The sequence below is a fragment of the Xenopus tropicalis genome, chromosome 4 (assembly GCF_000004195.4).
Source record: "Xenopus tropicalis strain Nigerian chromosome 4, UCB_Xtro_10.0, whole genome shotgun sequence".
Lineage (NCBI taxonomy): Eukaryota > Metazoa > Chordata > Amphibia > Anura > Pipidae > Xenopus > Xenopus tropicalis.
Window position 1 is genome coordinate 89620366 of NC_030680.2, and position 21500 is coordinate 89641865.

The 21500-nt window shown below is 39.0% G+C and overlaps 1 protein-coding gene across 17 annotated transcripts in view; it reads left to right on the forward strand.

Moving 5' to 3' along the window:
- ptprf (protein tyrosine phosphatase receptor type F) overlaps positions 1-20372 on the forward strand; it is a 565520-nt gene extending 545148 nt beyond the window's left edge. For 5 of the 17 annotated variants that reach the window (XM_031900923.1, XM_031900922.1, XM_031900931.1 and 2 more), the window contains 23 exons: positions 158-184; positions 1251-1368; positions 3292-3870; positions 3952-4049; positions 4806-5059; positions 5187-5277; positions 5490-5696; positions 6132-6289; positions 7174-7185; positions 9030-9145; positions 10405-10437; positions 11510-11607; positions 12102-12225; positions 12321-12496; positions 12671-12790; positions 14671-14825; positions 15623-15908; positions 16023-16201; positions 16350-16476; positions 16811-16936; positions 17341-17495; positions 17750-17885; positions 18802-20372. In XM_031900923.1, the coding sequence (XP_031756783.1) occupies positions 158-184; positions 1251-1368; positions 3292-3870; positions 3952-4049; positions 4806-5059; positions 5187-5277; positions 5490-5696; positions 6132-6289; positions 7174-7185; positions 9030-9145; positions 10405-10437; positions 11510-11607; positions 12102-12225; positions 12321-12496; positions 12671-12790; positions 14671-14825; positions 15623-15908; positions 16023-16201; positions 16350-16476; positions 16811-16936; positions 17341-17495; positions 17750-17885; positions 18802-18870 (3444 nt within the window). In that variant the 3' untranslated portion in view covers positions 18871-20372. The remainder of the gene's footprint in view (positions 1-157; positions 185-1250; positions 1369-3291; positions 3871-3951; positions 4050-4805; positions 5060-5186; positions 5278-5489; positions 5697-6131; positions 6290-7173; positions 7186-9029; positions 9146-10404; positions 10438-11509; positions 11608-12101; positions 12226-12320; positions 12497-12670; positions 12791-14670; positions 14826-15622; positions 15909-16022; positions 16202-16349; positions 16477-16810; positions 16937-17340; positions 17496-17749; positions 17886-18801) is intronic. The other 12 variants (XM_031900924.1, XM_031900935.1, XM_031900936.1 and 9 more) reach the window with 5 other exon arrangements.
- The last annotated feature ends 1128 nt before the right edge of the window (positions 20373-21500 follow it).

A 21500-nucleotide genomic window follows, 5' to 3' on the forward strand; every position in this document is an offset into this window, starting at 1 on the left:
TTGTAGATACTATTTTTCTAGCTTGATTCTGTGCCACAACAGTTTCTTCATTTAACATGTTCATAGCTATATGTGTTACCCTTCTGTTTTGGCCTAATGACCCTGTAAACCCGTGCCTGCATTACCCATTTACCCCCTGTTCTCTCTGTCTTACCAGTGGAGACCTGAGGATGTGGGAGATTACGTGAGTATCCCTTGTATTTTAAGTCTCTGGGCAGACTGCGTGATCGCATTTTATTTCATGAGAAAAGCAGGCTGCCACAGAGCCAACCTCTGCTGAGAAGTGAATAGCACAAGCAATGCCCAGCTCATGTATTCAGTGGGAACAATATTTACATTAAAGAAAGAACCTATAGAGTGTCCCTTTACAGAATGCCACCTCTTGTAGTTTACTGGTTAATCCCGCTGCTATGAGAATCTTGGGTTTGCTTGTTCCATTTGCACCTGATCTGGCAAGCATATGTTGGTCTTTGTGACAGTCTTCTGCCTGTTGCATAATCATTGGTTAACTTGATTGATTTCTTGGATTCTCTACCTTTGCAAATTTACTGTCCTCTATTTTCCCCTTTATCACTCACTTTTGCTGTTGTTTGACTGTCTCTTTTCCCATGATCCACTCCTTTCAACCTGCGAGCATGGAGTGGCAAAATTAATTTGCATGGAGGCCTGAAAGATCATGGGTTGTGTTGGTTTCTTGATCACTGGGGTCTATATTGGTCGGAATGTATTTTGGCTGGTGCTGGGGCTGGCATCTACACCTACCCTTGCCACATGCAGCCTTGTGATTGTCATGCTAAAGACATTATGGCGTATAGTTTCCAAAAAAATGTTTGGCTTAGTGACTTGCACAGAAAATAAATGGATTGCCCTTCATCTTCATCTTTATGAAGCTTAAATTGTACTGCATTCCCTTGCAAAACATGGCATATATTACAAGTTATAGCTTTCATGTAGTTTTTATCTTTATTTTTCAGTTCATTCCTGGGTCATGGGACATGTTAAAGTTTTCTATTACCTTATAAAGAATGGTGGTATAAAGATTAATATTGTTTTTCTCTTATTAAAACACAAACGATCTGCAGAGCACTAAGCCACTTTTTTCTTTTAAGCGAGTTTCTCTCTTGCAAGAATGTAAAGCATCCTGGATTCTATAACATGATCTCACAGCTCCCCCTTGTGAGCTTACACATAATTCCAAGTGCTTGATGTACTTTTCTTGTGTGGTGACACTATTTATCTCCATTATTTAGGATGCTGTTATCACTGGCCTCTCTCCTGAGACCACTTATTCCATCACTGTGGCCGCCTACACTACTAAGGGAGATGGTGCTAGAAGCAAACCCAAGGTCGTTAGCACCACAGGAGCTGGTAAGAATAGAATGGTAACTAGTATTTGTTGGGCCCAGCTATAGACACACAAAATTGTGTTACCATCCGTTACAATCAATATTATAAGAAAATGACAAAATGAAAAAACATTGAATCCCGAGTTTAGCTCATGGGTTTCCAATTGGATAGCTGTGAATTACTGATTGCAGCATTCTGATGTGCACTGTAATGATTATGTTGTGTCCTAGGTCAGTAAAAAAAAAAAAATCCTGCATTCCTTATGATGGCTCGTTATAAGATCCATGGCTTTTCTGGCTAAAACAAGGGTACCCTAATATCTAAGGGTTGGTTAGTTATAGCTTTGTAACACTGGATGGGATGCTGCTGTATATGACTTAATTTCACATAAATGTAGCAAGCAATATGATCCCAGGTCAATAATTCAGTACAAACAAATGGGTCAGCCTTTGTGTGCAGGATGCTGTGTCATTGAACACTTAAAGGAAAATTGGATGAGGGTGACCAATTAAAAGGGTTTTTTTAAATTTCCAAATATTCCTATTGCTGTATTATCCATACTGCGAACAAATGCTTGGTCCCATTCCAGCAGTACAGTGCCTAACTCTATAGTTATGGCCAGCAAAGGAGTTGAGCTGTGTTAATGTTTTATATCCATTGTTTTACATTAACTATAAAGATATGTCATACAGCTTTGAATCCTTTGCCATTTGAAACAAGTAGGAATTTTCTTTATGCCACTCCTGTGGAAGTGGCATGCTTGGCAGCTTGTTTCTCTCCTCCTCCAACCCTTCCCTGTGTTAATCACCCAATAGAGTAGGTAGTTTTTAAGCAGAAACACGCAAAAACGGATTAAGAAACTCCAATTTAATAATTTTTCTGGATTAGTATTAAGCTACAAGGTTAGAGAATTATTTATCACTTTCAACCTGTTGCTCTTCTGTTATATTTGAACAAGTAGTGCAAAAAAACAAAAACTGTTTACTGGGTCTTATTGCTTGGCAGTGATGATCATAAGTGTACAGTATGGGGGAATTAAATGTTAAATGTGATGAGCTCTGCTGAGCTTGGGTAGTATAGCATAGAAAGGAAGATAATGTTTGTATTTGTCAGGACAGTTTGTCTTAATCTCTGATTGGGAGTGGTTCTCAGAGCTTCTGTGTTGGTTCATTAACAGTACCAATATTTAGAAGTGTATACTATATGATGTTATGTACGCTACTGAGTGTGCTGTGATACACTGGTAGCCTCCAGGAGAGCTTGTGGGAGAGTTGATAGAATATTGTTTGCATTACAAAGAGAGCATCTTTATAGGATGAGAGTGACATGACCAAAAAGGTCAGCTGCAGAATTGCTTAACATGAGAAGCAGGGCATATAGCACGGAAAGGAAGGCACAATTTATATGTGCAATTCCTCTTTAGAAAATTAAACATCTTTTCCATTACTTGTAAAACCATGTCAGGAATTTGGATAACACTGCTGTTTGACTTTAATAACATCCAAGATGTCTAGGCATGAAACATTTTATTAGACAGTTTTACTTAGTAAGCCACAACCCCAATTAATTTTGAAAGGGTTTTAGCAAACAGCAGTTCAGTTGCCTGGATTGACCAAATATAGATCCAAAAGGAGTCCGTTCTGTCTAGAATTTCAATATACTATCTTATATATAGGGATCATCCATGGAAGTAATTACAATTTTATTCAGAATGCTACAGGTTGTGATACCTGTAATGGGCCAGCAAATGCACAATTTTCCACACTATGTGGGCTTTGTAATTTGAAAACTTAATCAGAGCTTTAAAGACTTATGTATTCTTCCAAAGACTTGCCTATTTTCTGTGGTTTTGTTAAGGTTTCTGGTAGAAACCTCAAGATAGGTGAAAGATCATTGAAGAACACAGCTATAGATTTTAATTATTAATGTGATAATATCTTTCAGTGCCTGGTAAACCCACTATGATGATCAGCACCACAGCACTGAACACTGCTCTGATCCAGTGGCATCCTCCAAGAGAGATTGTGGGAGAGTTGTTAGGATATCGTTTGCAGTACAAGCGAGTGGATGAAGACAGGTTTATTACAATTGATTTTAGCAAGAATGAACATCACCACACAGTGACTGGGCTACATAAAGGTGCAAGCTATATATTCAAGCTTTCTGCAAAAAACCGAGCTGGAGCAGGGGAGGAATATGAAAAGGAAATTTCCACAGCTGAAGATTTTCCTAGTGGGTTTCCCCAAAATCTGCAAGTAGTTGGACTTACAACCTCTACTACAGAAGTGTCCTGGGAACCACCAGTGTTGTCTGAGCGCAATGGAAAGATCACCAACTACACAGTGGTGTATCGGGACATAAATAGCCAGCAGGATCTCACCAATGTCACTCGCGACACACACATAACATTGGTCAATCTCAAGCCAGACACCACATATGACATCAAGGTCAGGGCAAGAACAAACAAAGGCGCTGGCCCTCTAAGTCCTAGCATTCAATCACGTACAATGCCTGTTGACCAAGGTAACATAAGGGAGATGTAGAACTTTATAAGGGCATGGACATGTATGTTAGTAACTGAACAGTTTCTTCCTTTCTTTACAGTGTTTGCTAAGAATTTCAGAGTAAACGCCGTGACAAAAACCTCAGTCTTGCTAAGCTGGGAGCTGCCTGATTCTTACAAATCAGCTGTGCCTTTCAAGGTTAATATTACAGAAAAGTACATTTGCTTGTTATAACATATCAGTCTACAAAAGTATTAAGTGTTTCATAGAGTCACAGTATGACTCGGTTGGACAGTGTTTTTTCCTGGAATAAACCATTTATTAGATATACCATCTACAGTACAATTAGTGATTTGATGGCATATACATTACTCTTGAGCAGCTTGGGGGCCAGAAAAAATGCCTAGATGGTTGAATTTGGCTTTAAAAGCATTAAAGCACCTCCCTTTAATTTTCATGGATCTTCACCTTATACAAATCAAGGCATAGGGCCTTCCATAGCCTTAAGCTTGCCATACATGCACCAATAGTATTGTGCAAAACCTAGTTTTGTACAATATTCGGTGCGTGTTTGCCGGATCAAAGAGACGACCAGTATCGCGAATGCTTCAGATATCAGTCGCCTTGTCGATTGGGTGGGACAAAAGATTTTGATTGGGCGCCATTGAAGGCGTCTCAGCAAAATCTGTATTTAGAGCTGTCAGGTGGAGGTTAGAATCCCTATTGTTTCTACGTCCATATCTGACGATTCAGCCCTGAACGTCAGTGGAGGGAATGAACGATCTTTCCTAGGACCAATGGTCGCACAAAAGCTCGTTATTGGCACGTGTATGGCCACCTTTAAAGAGGGCTAGAATATATTGTACACCACAATGTCTGTATAAGAAGAAACAGTCTGGTTAGTTGCTATACATTATTATTTACCCTTTTGTTTATATTTTTTTTTCCTTTTAGATCTTTTACAATAATCAACATGTAGAAGTTGATGGACACTCTATGCGCAAACTGATCAGTAATCTCAAGCCAGATACAGAATACTCCTTTGTGCTGATGAACAGGGGGAGCAGTGCAGGTGGACTGCAGCACCGCGTGTCCATTCGCACAGCACCAGATGTTTTAAAAAGCAAGCCTTTTGCTGCCAACAAATACATGGAGGAGGGCAGGTTCACCTTGCTGTTGCCTCAGGTTCAGACTACTTCCCCAGTAAGGTAAGGGTAATCTGACTGATAGCTTTATCTTCTGCTTTTATCAGTGAAACACAAACAATGATAAACACAAAAGATTTTCTTTATTATTCTTTAAGTGTTTTCTTTTTCTGTCTTATTCTAATGATAGGTGGTATTATATTGTGGTTGTCCCACTGGACAGTTCCAGCGGGGGTCTGAATTCTCGCTGGCAGAGCCCTGAGGAAATGGAGCTAGAGCAGGTAATTCATACTGTATTATTGAGCATAGAGTCTAGAAACACATTTGTTTTTCCTGTTTTTAAAATTCCCATCACCCACACACACTGTACTTTTCTTTGGTTCATATTAATCCCCAGGGCACCAAGTGAGTACAGGTTGCTTAAACTCTGTATCTGTGCATCACACATTCTGATGACACTGTAAGATTTACATGCATGTTTATTTTCTTTTAGATACTTGAAGCAATAAACCAGGGATCCCGTCGTCATAGAAGACAGGCAAGCAAGAATAAGCCATACATTGCAGCCCGAGTAAACACACTTCCAGAATCCTTTATTTTGGGTGACAATAAAGAATATAATGGGTTCATCAACAAGCCACTGAATCAGAATTTACGCTACACCTGCTTTGTGCTAGCTGCACTAGAAGATGGGGACACTGTGAGTTTGGAGAATTTTTAGAAAAGCTAATGTTCCTGCTTTTATTAATATAGGTCTAAGTGTGGATGTACTGGAGATTTAGTAAAACAATTTAAACATGAGTGGGATAGAGCAATTTTTGGAAACTAAAACTAAATGAAACATGTAATGGACTAGATAAACTAGTTTGTTGTTTTCTGTATTATTAAGAAAAGCAGATATATAGTAGTTATACTTTTGAAACTTACCGCTGGAGTTTTTCCTGAATCTTTCAGGTATTAAAGGCCATTTAATCAGTAGCCAAATTGGAATGTAGCTCATTCTGGGGGTGTAATGTAATGGGAGGATACTGGAGTACCCAGAGGAAATCCACACAACAATGGAGGGGGGAGGTCTGTCAGCATATGTAAATCACTTTATAAAGTCCTATTTCTCATATTTTCTTTCTTTTTGCAGAAAAAGTATGCAGCCAGCCCATACTCAGATGATATTGTGGTGGAGGTGATCTCACAGGCAAAACAACAGGAAGAGCCAGAAATGCTTTGGGTCATGGGTCCTGTTCTGGCTGTAATTCTTATAATAATTATAGTTATTGCCATTCTACTTTTCAAAAGGTAAGTATTATCAGCATGATCCACCTTCATACCCACAATAAATTTTATTTCTAAAAAGCCTAAGCAACTGAGTTAACATTTTAATGTTTCACTCTTTGTATTTAGTCGAATTAAGTCTGAAACAACTGGACCTTTTCTGAGTTTTTTCTTGAAAACCACTCATCCAAGTGGCTTCTTCAGTTCAAATGACTGGTTGGGAATTTCATGGCATTTAAACTCTTGAGGGTTCAGTTAGGTGTTGGCTGAAACTGTCAGGTGTAAGAAGGTATGATACAATCACAATGGTACTATGATTCTCATTGATGCAGGTGTTAATCCTTCAAAGTTCATGACTGGAAGTGTGAACTGTTGGGAAACCGCTGGGGTAAGGATGTCAAAGCGGCATTGTATGTTGATAACAAGCGGTGATGCAGGCCCATTGTGATTGGATACCTGTGACTGTACTACCCTCAAGGGTTTAAATGCCGGGGATTCCCTACCAGTCATTTCAACTGAAGAAGCCACTCGGATGACTGGTGAAACATTTTCAAGAAAAAACTCAAACGGTCCAGTTGTTTTAGACTTAATTCTACTAGATACTGTATATCATGACCTGGATGAATGAGAATCTATATAGACGTTTCACTCTATCATTTATTAAGCAGTAATAGCCAATCATGTAAATACTTTAACTAAATATTCATTTAAATATGAGAATGAATAGGTACTTTTAAGGGCTCACATATCAACTATATGACCCTCACACTCTGTTCTCACCCTATATGTGACCTGCCTCTATAGGCTGTGCCTGAACTATACTATTTTTCTCTTGTGTCTGTGCTACATTTTCTCAACTTCAGTTAACTGCTTTATTCTTTTTCTGTGTTTTGCCTCTATGGACCTAGTAAACAGGAAAGGTAAGATGTTTTGATCCTATCTTATGTATGGCTAAATTATCTCCTGCTGTTCTGGGAAGTGCAGACAACATTTTACAAAGATTTAATTTGCACAGAACAGATATGCTCTTGACATAAGCCAGAATATCTTGGTGTTTAGGCTACTGCAAAGGCAATATGGAGTTTTATGTTAGTGTTTCTTGAATGTGGTTTTGCAAAATCTTCACTGGCGTATACTTATTTTAAATGTGTATATTAATAGATACATGACACATCTTGCGTACAAATATAAAACATTTGTCTTCGAATACACATGCTGTGTATGTACACACTAGTCTTGTCTCAGCTAAAATATTTCTGGCCCATAAGGTGTAGCTAACACTTGTAGATATATGCAGTTTAAAAGTAGTATTGTCCCTGAGTTGTTTTTTGGCTTGTTGTATAGGTATGGGATCCCATATTCAGAAACCAAATATTCAGAAAATTACAGGAAGGCTGTTTCACAGAGTCCATTTTAAATGAATAATTGTCAGTTTTTATAATGATCCCATAAGCTGCATAAATCATACTGGTGGCAAAACAATCCTATTGGGTTTCTGTAATATTTAAAGGTCTAAATCACTCATAAAAGATCCCATACCTGTACTCTGTCTTGTGGAAAGCCAGGTTTTCACTGTAAATGTACACATGCCATTTCTTGTAGGGTTCTGTATTGGGCCTGCTTTTATTGAATCCATAGGTTAGGCAGCTAAACTCCCCATGAATCCTGTTGCTACATGTCCAGTTGCTACTGGTCCACTTGCCAGTAAGCCAATTTCAAGAGGTTGATGGGACAATTGTATAATTATTCTTATTTGTTAGAATACCTTTCTGTACAAACTATTAAAAGTATTGTGATGTTCTGTCACATTAGACTCTGGGTTTCCAATAGGGTCGGACCAGCCTGTTAGGGCACCAGGAGAAGACCCAGTGGGCCTTGCTGACCCAGGACTGCCACTTGACAGGACCTGCGGGCATTGGTCCTGGGTTGGCAGGTTCCACTTTGTACAGGTATGGGACCCGTTATGCCGAATGCTCAGGACTTGGGGTTTTCCGGATAAGGGGTCTTTCCATAATTCAGATCTCCTACCTTAAATCTGCTAATAAAGTTATTTAAACAGTAATTAAACCCAATAGGATTGTTTTGGCTCCAATAAGGATTAATTAAATCTTAGTTGGGATAAAGCACAAGCTACTGTTTTATTATTAGAGAGAAAAGGGAAACCATTTTTAAAAATGTGAATTATTGGATAAAAATGGAGCCTATGGGAGATGGCCTTTCTGTAATTTGGAACTTTTTGGATAATGGGTTTCTGGATAAGGGGTCCGATACCTGTACTGCCATTTAAACTTCCTGTGTTGGTGCAGTTTTACCGGAGCTTAACATTTTGGAACCCCATAGTGAATTGGGCTTTCTTTGTCCTTTAATAAAATTACATAAACACATATACTGTATGTATTGGCCAAACAGTTCTCCAGTTACCTCTGACTCAGCTAAGCTCATTCTTTTTCATTCTCATTGTTAGATCAGTCACTAGTATATCCTTTTTTTTTTCTTGTGGGACAGTGACTCCCATCATCCCTATCATGATCAAGGTGGGGCTTCTGTTGTTTTCACAAAGAAAACCGTAACAATTACTAGAGTGTGATCAAAAAGTTCTTCCATACTGCATAAAGTAAAATCTTTATTTTGACAGCAGTATACCTTTTTGTATGTAAGCATAGACATACAGTAAAACGGTTTTTATTTCCTTTTTCTGTATGTGACCATGCATTGCCTAAATAGTGGATAAATGCATTACTGACTTGACACTTTTTACTTTTAGGAAAAGGACCAACTCTCCTTCAGGCAAAGATGAACAGTCAGTAGGACTTAAAGACTGTCTCCTCGCTCACTCCTCAGATCCAGTTGAAATGAGGCGTCTAAACTACCAAACTCCAGGTAACTGCCAGTACACACAAACTAAGGCAGTTTTGGTCTATTTGGTGGGGCAAAAGCCTTTTAAAGGTTGGAGGTTTTGTTTTGATATAGAACTTGCACATGTAGCATATTTGCTAGCATCATATTGTATGCTAGCAAATATATTTAAGTGCACTAGCATTACAAAACTGTCTTTCTTTGTGTTTTTGAGGATGCGTTGCTATTGTATAGCATATTGAAACACTTGTTGGGAGTTGGGAAACTTTATGGAGTTCTAAGGAGAAATGCATGTTGTGAGGCAGCAAGTGTAAGCTTTTTGGTTATGAAAGGACCTTTAGTGCTTTATCTCCCCCTTTTCTTGCTGTCTTTTTTTCTTTTCCATCTTTTACATTCAGTAAGATCTATCCTTATGTCCAGGCCCTTATATTTCTCTCTTGAATGAGATGAGCTTTGATTTGAATTTTTCCAAAAGAGCAAATGGTTTAATGCCACAAAAAAAAACCAGTCTCCCCACTAGTATTTCTTCGCCATTACCAGTAAAGATTAGTTTAACATTTAACAGAAATGTGCTTTTCTATGCTCATTTCTTTAGTAGAGGAAAGATGTCGTTTTAAGACTTGTCTCACATGGCCCTGTGACAAGTAGCAGGATGTAATTCCTTGCTGCCAGGTTTAGTGCTGTAAGAAGAAATTTCTAAATTAACATTAATGATGTACCAGGCTGGTTCATAGCCCAGCAGCAAGTATCACTTCTTGCTGGTAATGTACAAAACCTGATATAGTAAGTGTTTCAGATAAGCACATTCTAAGTAATGAATAGCACAACCTGCTCCGCACAGGCAACTGGATGGGTCTACATAGAAAATCTCATGTGAACCTAAGCTTCTGTATATCTGTATACCATAGAACTGTTGTAGACAGCTAGATGAATACAATGTAAAATTATAAAACTTCATAGGTTTATTTTGGCAAGTTATAATTATAACTTGGGGCATTCTCTCTTTTTTTACTCTGTGAAGGGGCTACAGTCTTTTTACTCCATGTATGTTGCTCTTTTTAGTATGTAAGACCTAGTGGTTTTACATTCTGGGAAGCAATATACATAGACTAAAGTGGTATATTGCTCAAAATAAATGAAATATAGAAAGAACCTATAAGTTATTAAATGGGGGTTGTTTTAAGGCTCCACATCTTACTAGTGAATAGTCACAGGACCCCCAGATCAGCTCATCTGCCCCTCTAACTCCTTTCTGTTCTCTGCTGCTTTTGTTTTCCTTGCAGGTTCCAGTGTCCCCAGTTACCCGAATATCTCAAGTTAGTTTGACAACCTGCTGTAATCATGTAGAAAAGTTGCCAGTTTCCCCACACCTCACTCATAAATGGCTCACAATACTACTGCCCTGGCCTCACTTCTTTCTCTTCTATCCGTTATCACTCCCTTCCCTCCATATCTTATTGACTCTCTTTCACATTTCTTATTTGTCTTTCCTTTCTTGGTCTCTGCTTTCACTTTTACTTTCCCTCATTCACATTTCCTTTGCTAGACAGCCTGATGTTTGTGATTTTCCCACATTACTTTGCTAGGACAGCAATAGCTGGGGATGTTGAAGTGCAGGAGTCAGAGCAAATTTATTTGGTTAATGTATGAACAGTATGACTCCACTGTACTCTCTGCAGTTTAATTTCTACTTTTGACTGTACATTGGCATCATATTTGTTCATTATTTGTTTTTTCTCTCCTCTAAAGCAGCATATTTCTATAAAACGTTTGCTGCGTTGTACACTTCCAGTGAAGTCATAGTGAAGGGATTCTGATTCTCATAGCCCTCTGGACCTGCCACCCTTGACACCCCCACCTTTTTTTGTTTGTTTAAATTGTTCTCTGTTCTAATACTAACCCTTCCCTCAACCCAACACTTGTTTATTTCAATGTATATTTTTCACAGCTCCTCTGTGCCCTTTCCTATTTCAGCATTAAACATTTTCTCTCTTCCATTCATACTAAAGTCATCTTTTGTGCATCTGCCTGACTGGTCGCAGCCATTTTGTGTTGCCTTAATTTTTAAGTTCAGAGTAAAAAGCTATTTTAGTTATTTAGTCCCTTTAGTCTCAGCATTTATTTAGTCTCTTTTGGCTCACCAGTTGTCTTCTGTTCCTCGCCATTCACTGTTAAAGCACCAGGGGCTGCATATCACCACCTCTGCTGAGCATGTAGACCAGCAATATTAAATCACAAATTGCTGTTTTTCTGGGTGTTGCAGCATGCTGTCTTTTGTGCAGTTCCCTGTCCTCTCATTTCATGGCAGTGTCCATTGACATTGTTTGGATCAGGAACCCCACTGGAAATCAAGTTTTTGTGCACAACACATTATTTCTTTTGCTCCAGGTATGAGAGACCACCCTCCTATTCCAATCTCTGACCTGGCAGACAACATTGAAAGACTGAAGGCTAATGATGGACTCAAGTTCTCTCAGGAATATGAGGTACGCAGAGAGACAGAAATAATTAATAGACAGCATATTTTATTAACATGATTAACATGAAGCATTTAAGATAAGATCAACACTAGATTTCTAAAATTGAATTTCTAAAATTGAACCTTGTTTCGTACGATATTCGGTGCGTATATGGCAAGTCGGCGAGTCGACCGGTATCGCAGGAGGCCGATCGGGTGGGTTAAAAGATTTTGATCGGGCGCCATAGAAGGCTCCTGAACAAAATCTGCCTTCAGAGCTGAACCGGCAGAAGGAGGTAGAAATCCTAATGTTTCTACCTCCATATCTGCCGTTTCAGCCCTGAACGTTAGTGGCTGATTGGAACGATATTTCGTGCAACCGAAAGATCGAAAATCGCCACGTGTGTGGCCACCTTTAGTCACCCATGTATCCTTAACTTAGTCCTTAAATGTTGTCTATTTACTAGAATTAAAGTGGATATCTACTCCTGAGCCTTCGTTCTTTTTATGTTTATTTTTCAGTCTATTGATCCAGGTCAGCAATTCACGTGGGAAAATTCAAATCTAGAAGTAAACAAACCAAAGAATCGCTATGCAAATGTCATTGCATATGACCATTCAAGGGTCATTCTTACCTCAGTGGATGGTAAGACATTTCTCGTTCTGATCTGTTTGCTTATTCTCAAGTTTTAAACTGTTCCCATTGCAGCCACTAAATTTCTGTCCAATGTTTGTTTTCAGGAGTTCCCGGAAGTGATTACATTAATGCCAATTACATAGATGGGTACAGGAAACAGAATGCCTATATAGCTACGCAGGGCCCACTGCCAGAGACTATCACTGATTTCTGGAGAATGGTGTGGGAGCAAAGAACCGCCACTATTGTCATGATGACCCGGCTAGAGGAAAAATCAAGGGTATGCATGTAAAGTGTGTGGGGTTACCACCTGGCTGCTAAAATGTACTATTAATGGCAATTCTGCTATTAGAGAGGAAAGCTTAAAAAACACTATGCATTTTTTAAAGGGTTTATGACAAAAAAAAAAATGAAACAATGTAATATTTAATTTTAATAACCACTCAATTGGCAGGTGAAATGTGACCAGTACTGGCCCGGTCGTGGCTCAGAGACCTATGGTATGATCCAAGTCACATTAATGGACACAGTAGAGCTTGCCACCTACACAGTTAGGACTTTCACACTTTATAAGGTAAGTGCTTCTACGTGGGCAGTAAAATATGGGATTTGTCAGTGCTGTTAAGAGTAAAATATTAACAGTAATCTTGGGGCTTATTTATTATGCTGTATAAAATGAAATTTACAAAGTTAACAGTGTAAAAAGCTGTGTAAAATAAATGGAAAGTTTGCTGTCCTAACATCAGATTTTACTTTATTTGACATCAGTCTGTGTAAAAAAAATTATGCCAATTTTACACCGTTTTTTATGTGGCGAAGCCTGGCGAATTTTATCACTGTCTTTTACACCGCATAATAAATCGGCCCTAAGGATTACCCTTCTATTTGCTCCTTCTCAACATGTTGCACCCTTTTCGATGACAAGCAAATAAAGACCTAAAATATACATTTTCATTTTTAATTATCACATACATTTGTACAGTGCACCCTGTATAATGAGAGATTAAATACAGATAAGCTGGAAAGACAAGAAATTTGTTGTTTAATATAAAGAAAGTGCTAAGTGATAGTGACGTGTGTAAAAATCAGGAAGTGATTGTTCCAGCACGTAACTCGTTTTATTGCATCTATGTATGTATGTATATCTTTATTTATAAAGCGCTACTTATGTACGCAGCGCTGTACAGTAGAATTCATTAATACAGACAGGGGGTTAAAGATAATGGATAAATACAAAAGATAATGGATAAATACAAAGTACAACAATAAATACAAGGTGCAGTTGCAATAAGAGTCAGAAACACAAGATGAAGGAGGTCCCTGCCCCGTAGAGCTTACAATCTATACAATCTTAACTTAGATTCTGCAGGGGCGGTGACACTTTTCTTGCATGTGAAATGGTTCTACTTGATATCTTAATGATGGCGAACACAGTTTCTGGAATGTTTAAAGTATAGCTCACATCACATTTGATCTATTCCCTGCTGATTATATGCATTCTGTGTTGTCAGTAAGGAGGGATAGCAACCCGCAAGTTGAATCTCTATTTCTGTGGAAAAAGCACATTTCTATACAACACACAGTTTGCAGAACTGTGCATTGCCATCCCAGGATAAGGGTTAAACCACTGTTTCTTTGGAATCATTTAAGGACATGTAAAGCCTACATTTGCCTACAATGTACTGTATTTCAGTTGGGCACGTCTCACCCACCCAAATGATATTATTTGTACTGCATATATCCCCTCCACTTGCAGCACCATCATATTTTCCTAAAGAAAATAGCAGCTTTCACCCGGTGGCCATTTTTCTTCTGATACATAATCGGATACATTTAAATCTGCAAACAGCCTACACACACAGACCCTTATTCAGCATACATTTCATCAAGAATACAGACTCACACAGGCAGAACTGTCTTTGATAAAAGTTCCGCTTTGTTTGAGCTGAGCTCAGGAAAGGCGGTGAGGAGAAAAGAATTGAAGCAGACAGCTAGAGCTGAGTTTCTATGGGAACCAGAAATGCCATCTCTTCACTGGCTGCTAAACTGGAGGGTATGTTTAGTAATCTGAGCTTAGAACAACTGAGCATGCCCACAAGCCAGAAGTCAAAGCAAATTCCTGAGGAGGGGGCCGAGTAGGTACAAGGAGGAGAAGGAAATCTAAGTGATTAATCTCCGGACAACCAGTGTGGCAGGTATTGAAAGATTTCAAAGAGGCTGTTCACTGATTACATTTTTGTGTGTGGGGTTTACATGTCCTTTAAGCTGAGCCATCTTTGTACATTTTTTTATACATGGTCCTAAACATGATTAGATGTTAAGTACTAAATTAACTGTTACCATACTGCTTTGTTCCTTTTGCTCCAATAGTATTTATCCCCACAAATTGAATAGGTAAGTAGTCTTATGTTGCACAATAGCAGATTCACAAACAGTGTCCTCTCTAACACGCAGAATGGCTCCAGTGAGAAGCGGGATGTCAGACAGTTCCAATTTATGGCCTGGCCTGATCACGGGGTCCCTGAATATCCTACTCCTATTCTTGGATTCCTTCGCAGAGTGAAAGGCTGTAATCCACCTGATGCTGGTCCTATGGTTGTTCATTGCAGGTACAAACAAGAGATGTTCATTGTATTGCTGCTGCATTGTGTTGCATGTACAGTTGATATAAGCAGTATTGGGCATATTCTTATTTCTTTACAACCCTTGAAATCAAATAATATTTGATTTTTATTTTAAAGCGCTAAAACAGAAATAAACACACATTTTACAGAAAAGCAACTTAAGTGTAAACAGTTTGATAGGGGTCTAAATACTTAAATACTGTAAAGTACATATTGCAGTACAATTATCAAATTATGATAGCAAAACAGTAAAAACTTTATTTGCATTCCTTCTCATTTAATTTACATAACTTCCAGTAGGTAGTAGAAATTCATTTGATAGAAATACCCAGAAAATGGTCAATTCCTTTAGTGAAAGTTGCTGGGGGGTGGGGGGGTACAGTCTGTAGCACAAAGCCATAGCCCTGTTATAATGCAGCGACATTGTTTATCTTAGAGACACTTGTGACAGAAATACAGACTTGAATTCTGGGTTAACAGTTGCAGGAAGTAAAAATGTCACAACAAAAATAATAGAATCTCATCACAGAACATTCTGTTTAATTAAACCTCCTTTATGTGTACAATACTTGTATAGAATTTGATTTTCGGGTAAAGTAGTGGCATAATGAAAGTATTCTTAGTGATCTTTGAGTGAAGTGCAATGATAGAATATGATTGATTAGAGTAGATTGGAGAGAAAATTGTATTAGCGTTAGTTCTGTAGCGGTAACGAACACTGACATACTGAGAATAAGCAGCTCTCTAGCAGCTCTCTAACTTTATTGCCCTCTCTCTGGCAGTGCTGGCGTGGGCAGAACAGGATGCTTTATTGTTATTGATGCCATGCTAGAACGGGTGAAACTGGAGAAAACTGTGGATATTTATGGTCATGTGACCTGCATGCGCTCCCAACGAAATTATATGGTGCAAACAGAGGACCAGTACATCTTTATCCATGAGGCTTTGCTTGAAGCAGTAATGTGCGGGATCACTGAAGTGCCAGCACGCAGTCTGTATGCACATATCCAGAAACTGTCTCAGGTCCCTCCGGGTGAGAGTGTTACCTCCATGGAACTAGAGTTCAAGGTAAGTAACAGCCTTCTTAGTCTACATTTTTTTCTGCTAGCAATAAGTGTGCAATTCCAAGAAATTATATTATGCTATATGAGTCTTTTTTTTTTTTTTCTTTCCCCTTGTCAGCTTTTGGCCAACTCTAAAGCCCACACCTCACGATTTATCAGTGCCAACCTCCCATGCAACAAGTTCAAAAACAGACTGGTAAACATCATGCCATATGAACTGAGTCGTGTCTCCCTGCAGCCCATTCGTGGTGTTGAGGGATCAGATTATATCAATGCAAGTTTCATTGATGGCTACAGGTAAGGCTTTAAAGGTTCCTAAGTGTAGAATAATGATTAGTTCCATGCATACAGCAAAAATAGGTTACGTTAAATATGGCCCCTTGTGATCACTCAAGTACATCCTAAACCTCAGTGCTTATTGCTGAATATTGGATTTTTATTACAGGCAGCAGAAAGGCTACATTGCTACTCAGGGTCCATTGGCCGAGACCACTGAGGATTTCTGGAGAATGCTGTGGGAACATAACTCCACCATTGTGGTGATGCTGACAAAGTTGCGAGAAATGGGGAGGGTAAGGCACATTCTTCTGTAGGGCAAAAGAATGGGACTGTATTTGGTAGTAGTAGAATTGGAAATTACGGTGATATAAACTTGCAGTGCAGTGAGCTGATTTTGCTATAAGGCACAAAGAGAGGGCCAAATTATACCAAATGTTGATTTGCATGCCACCCTATCAGCTGGTGACCCTGCAGATGGATCATACATAATTATATTTATAATTATAATTATGGTTAATAAGCTCATCCATGTGGCTATAGTCATTCCTGCTGTGCAGCACAACCTTTTGCATGTGGTTTTCAAATGTTGAGTTGGATGTGCCAGTGACACCGCTTGTTACTCTGTAGGAGAAGTGCCATCAGTACTGGCCTGCAGAGCGCTCAGCACGGTACCAGTATTTTGTGGTGGACCCTATGGCTGAGTATAACATGCCTCAGTATATCCTGCGTGAGTTCAAAGTGACAGATGCACGGGTGAGTACAAAAAAGGAGCTTCTTGGGATGCCATTTTGTCTTTGCATATAAAGGCTTAGTTGAATTATCTACATTTGATACAGAAAATATGAAGTATTTTGCTGTCTTAGTAATTATAAATTTCCTCACAGCCAGAACCAGGAGTAGACAGCAGAGGCACAACCCTAGGGTGCATCTGTTTTTTAGGAGGGGTTATCTACAACAGCATGTTCTCATTAGACCAGCTTCTTGTCTCTCTTCACCCTTCCTTGTGTCACCTTGTCAGTAACTTTTCTAGAGAGTGGAAATGGTGCGGTCTCACTGTGGGAGACACAGATAGCCACCCTTGCTATGCATGTGTTTCTTTCAGTTTGTCTGATTTCTGCAAATCATTAAAAATACATGATTCTGTATTCTGTTCGCAGGATGGCCAATCTCGTACAATTAGACAATTCCAGTTCACTGATTGGCCTGAACAAGGAGTGCCAAAAACAGGTGAAGGCTTTATTGACTTCATTGGGCAGGTGCACAAAACCAAGGAGCAGTTTGGGCAGGATGGGCCAATCACCGTTCACTGCAGGTAACTCCTTTCTCTAGTCTTACGTGTGACAGAAGGTGTATTGACAAACAATATTTCATTATTTGTTGCAACCTTGCATGAAGGTTTAATAGAGTAAAGATGTTTTCAAAATGAAGGAAACTACAATAAAGGTTTCATTTACAATATCTGATGCCAAACCTCTGCCAGAAAAGAGAGAAATGTGCCAGACAAGTACTTGCTAGGTATGAATCTTACCCACTAGTGGAATTTCTAACTAACTGTGTCTCTTGTAGCGCTGGCGTGGGCCGCACTGGAGTATTCATCACTCTCAGTATTGTACTGGAGCGTATGAGGTACGAGGGTGTGGTTGACATGTTTCAAACAGTGAAGACTTTAAGAACACAGCGGCCAGCAATGGTACAAACAGAGGTGAGGGTTTGTCTGTTTACAGAATGGAAAATCTGTGTTGCTACAGTGTATACACCCCATCCTGCATGTCATGTTGTTTCTCTCTCCCAAGCCCAGAGTGGCTCATTATACATAATCATGCAATCTCACACATACAGTTAATAGCAATTATTTTAACACGTTTTTAACATGGAAAATAGATTTACAGTAAAACTTAATCTGCTCAATGAACCCCAGATGTCAGCATATTTGTGTATATTTAAGTAACCACAGTCAATATTGCCCTGATTTAAAAATGGATTTAGGGGTGAAACCTCGATCTCTGGTGGCCACATTGTCATGTAAATGGTGGAACGCCTGCTAATTTTTGCCAAGCAATGGCTCTTGCACAAAGCATCACTGCAGCAGGAGTACCTATCATTTACATGCCAAGATTTGCAATACTGGACTATTTTGTCTGAATCCACTTATATTAAATAGTATGGATTAAATAGATTCCCAGGCTGTTGGAGGTGGCCTCCCTACTAGGTCACATAGAAGCAGATTGCTGTGATGAGATTTGAGGTAAATGCTGATTTGCTGGCCTAGGGATGGATCAGATGGGAGAGGCAGTAGGCTCAGAGTTTGCGTCTCTAGATATTCTTGTAACTGTAGGTGACAGCAAATTCCTAAAATCTCTAAATATTTTATGACATTAGGGGTTCCCTGATATTGGAGTATAAAGGGAGAGGTAAAGCAACAGCTTTACATTTCACTTTCCATCACTTTGTGTGTGATTTATCACCAGCCTGTTAATCTATAGATCCAATCACACATTTTCATTATGCCACACACTACCCAGGTTTCCCATCTCCTCTGCTCATATAGAACTGATCCTGTATTACTTTTAGCATTATTATAACAAACTAAAACAACCATTCTTTTGTCTTCTACTTAGGACCAGTATCAACTGTGCTATAGAGCCGCACTGGAGTATCTGGGCAGCTTTGACCACTATGCAACATAAGTACCACTCACCCTTTTGACAGAGCTGGGACTAGAGCAGCAGGAGATCACTGCATCCAAGCTCCACCCTTGTGCCAGGTCTTTCTCCTGTACTTGCTGTTCCCGTCTCACAGATTAACACAAGATAATGCAAAGCTTTGCAAGACTTGCTTGGAATTTCAGCACAACTCATTCCCTTCTCCTCCTTCATTCAGGTCTCTGGTCCTTTTTATGGCACACAGGAATATATTAAAGAAATTTTTATTTTATATTATTTTTAATCAGTTTTTTAAAGCTTTTTTGAGTTTAGTATTTTTTGTTAAATTTGTTAAACAAGTTCTATGTACTTGGCTAGCATTCCTCTTAGGGCAGCTCAGCTCTATGTGTGTGTTTTTATATGTATGGAAGTATATATATGCACACACTTTTTGTCTTTTATTTTAAGAAATAATATACCAAGCTAGATATAAGAAATCTGGCCGTTAAATCCTTTTTTTTTTTGTGTTATTTTTGTGTTATTTTTTTGGGCTGAGCTCCCTTTTCTGGTACAGCTCTTTAGAGCTAACAAAGCACACTGGGTTTTGTTGCCTTGGCAAGTCTGCAGAAACGCAGAGTGAAGACAGTGACAAGGAAGGATCTACTTTAAAATGGATGACTCCAAATGAAGTCGCTTGTGGTGGCTGGTCTTCTCAAGATGAATTCATTTTAGCTGGTTACGTATCATCTCATCTCGTCCCTTATGATCTTCATGGGGGTCTTGGATTCTGGTGTAGAAGTACTCTTGGACACAAGGTCAAGACCGAGGGACCAATCTACCACACTATTTTCTTTATTTTATTTTATTTTTTTTTATCGTAGCTTTTATTTTCAGGGCCCATGTCCACTGTGGCATTGCTCGCCTGGTGCGAGGGATTTAGAAAAGTAGGAATTGGGGGCTCCAGGACTCTAAAAACAAAGTATATATTTGACCATATCTGAGTTGTAGGATGAAGATGTTTGAAGGTTCTATTTTTATTTTCTAGTTCTTCTAGTGTAGGGAGGCACGTTGGAGAGAGTCTTCATGGTGCCACAACTGAACTGAATCTTTCTGTCCTGAAAATAACATTCATTATAATGTTAAGCCTTTTGGACTTTCTACTAAACCAATGTGGGGGAGAGAACTGTATGTAACTTAATGGTACTCTGTATTAATACAAATTCTAATTACTCATGCCATAGAGGATGAGCCCCTACCCCAGGGCGCAAAGCTAAGACATAAAGGTGGTGGAAATGAACACGATTGTATCACACAATGTATACGGTGTTATAGCTGGATGAACGCAGGGTCGCTAATGTTGGATAAGAGGATCATTTTTACCTTGTGTATACATTAGTGCTGTTAGGGGTTTGCTCTGTTGTATACAGTATGTTTTCTATTTGTTAATAAAATAAGAAAATCAGTTAAAAAAAAGCCTACTAATACAGCATCTTTGCCGAAAAAAAATCCTCAATGTTAATAAATTTGAATAATTGGGTTTCCTATAAGCCGGCCTGTTGTTTTTGGTGTCAGTGATGCGGATGGATGGCATTTTCTGGATTCTGGTAAGCACTGAAGGGATAGTTTATTAGAAATGTGTACCTACCAGAATAAACATTGCTTATATAAAGGGGTTCTACTGTCAAACATATCTTTATTTTCTCAAAAAGGTGTATGAGTTCCTCAAGATGATTAAAAGAGAGGACAAGATGATTAAAAGGGAGGCTTCAAAAGCATTTAAAATTTAATGAAAAATGGGTAAAAATAGTATTAGTTTCACCAGATCCAAAGCTCTCTCAGATCAATGCCCGAGCCTCAATGTGCAGCACATCAGACGTTTCTGAGATGGGGAACTGAATGCCTCTAGAGCTGTAGTACATACCCCGCACCCCTCTCACATAGCTTTCATGAAAAAGTTCTAAAGCAGCTTCAGTCATATGCCTCCCTCTCCTGCTGGCTTAGCTTTATATTCACCTGCCCATAGAAGCCACATAACTACTCTTTCCACCCATTTATGGCAGCTCTTGTGACCATGTGACTTTTAAAATGTAAAGCTAACTGAATCTCTTGGGTAGACCTTCATGCCAGTCATACTTTCACCCTTCCTCTGCAATATCATTGGATTCAGAGCCTGAATTCACAGACAGCTGGTGCACAGGAAAGGCGAGGATGGAGCAACTGGCAACAGTGATGCCAATAACAGTAATTAATGGGCAATGTAATCATTGGCACAACATTTGTGCAGTTCTAGTAACCTATAGCAACCCATTACACATACTGGCAGACTGTTTTGGAACTGAGGGAAGCCTGTACTAGAGCCAATGAGACTGCTGGACACATCTCCATTTTGTAGCAAGCAGAAAGCTGCAAAGGGCAACTAAGCAAAAGCTAGTGAGCATGTGAAGGAGCAATATGAATGGGGGTTATTCAATGTATCTGAGCAATGACAGGGATTATATGTATCCATTTGTGTCTTGTAACAGTGCAGTTAGGGTAATGTAATATAAATGAATATTTGGCCTCTGGAGTCATTTTAAGGTATACTGAAATAGGAAAAATATGAACAGCACTCGTATAGTTTTGCAGCATCTTGCCTTTATTTAAACCATCAACTTTCTTGGCAATGACAAACAGGA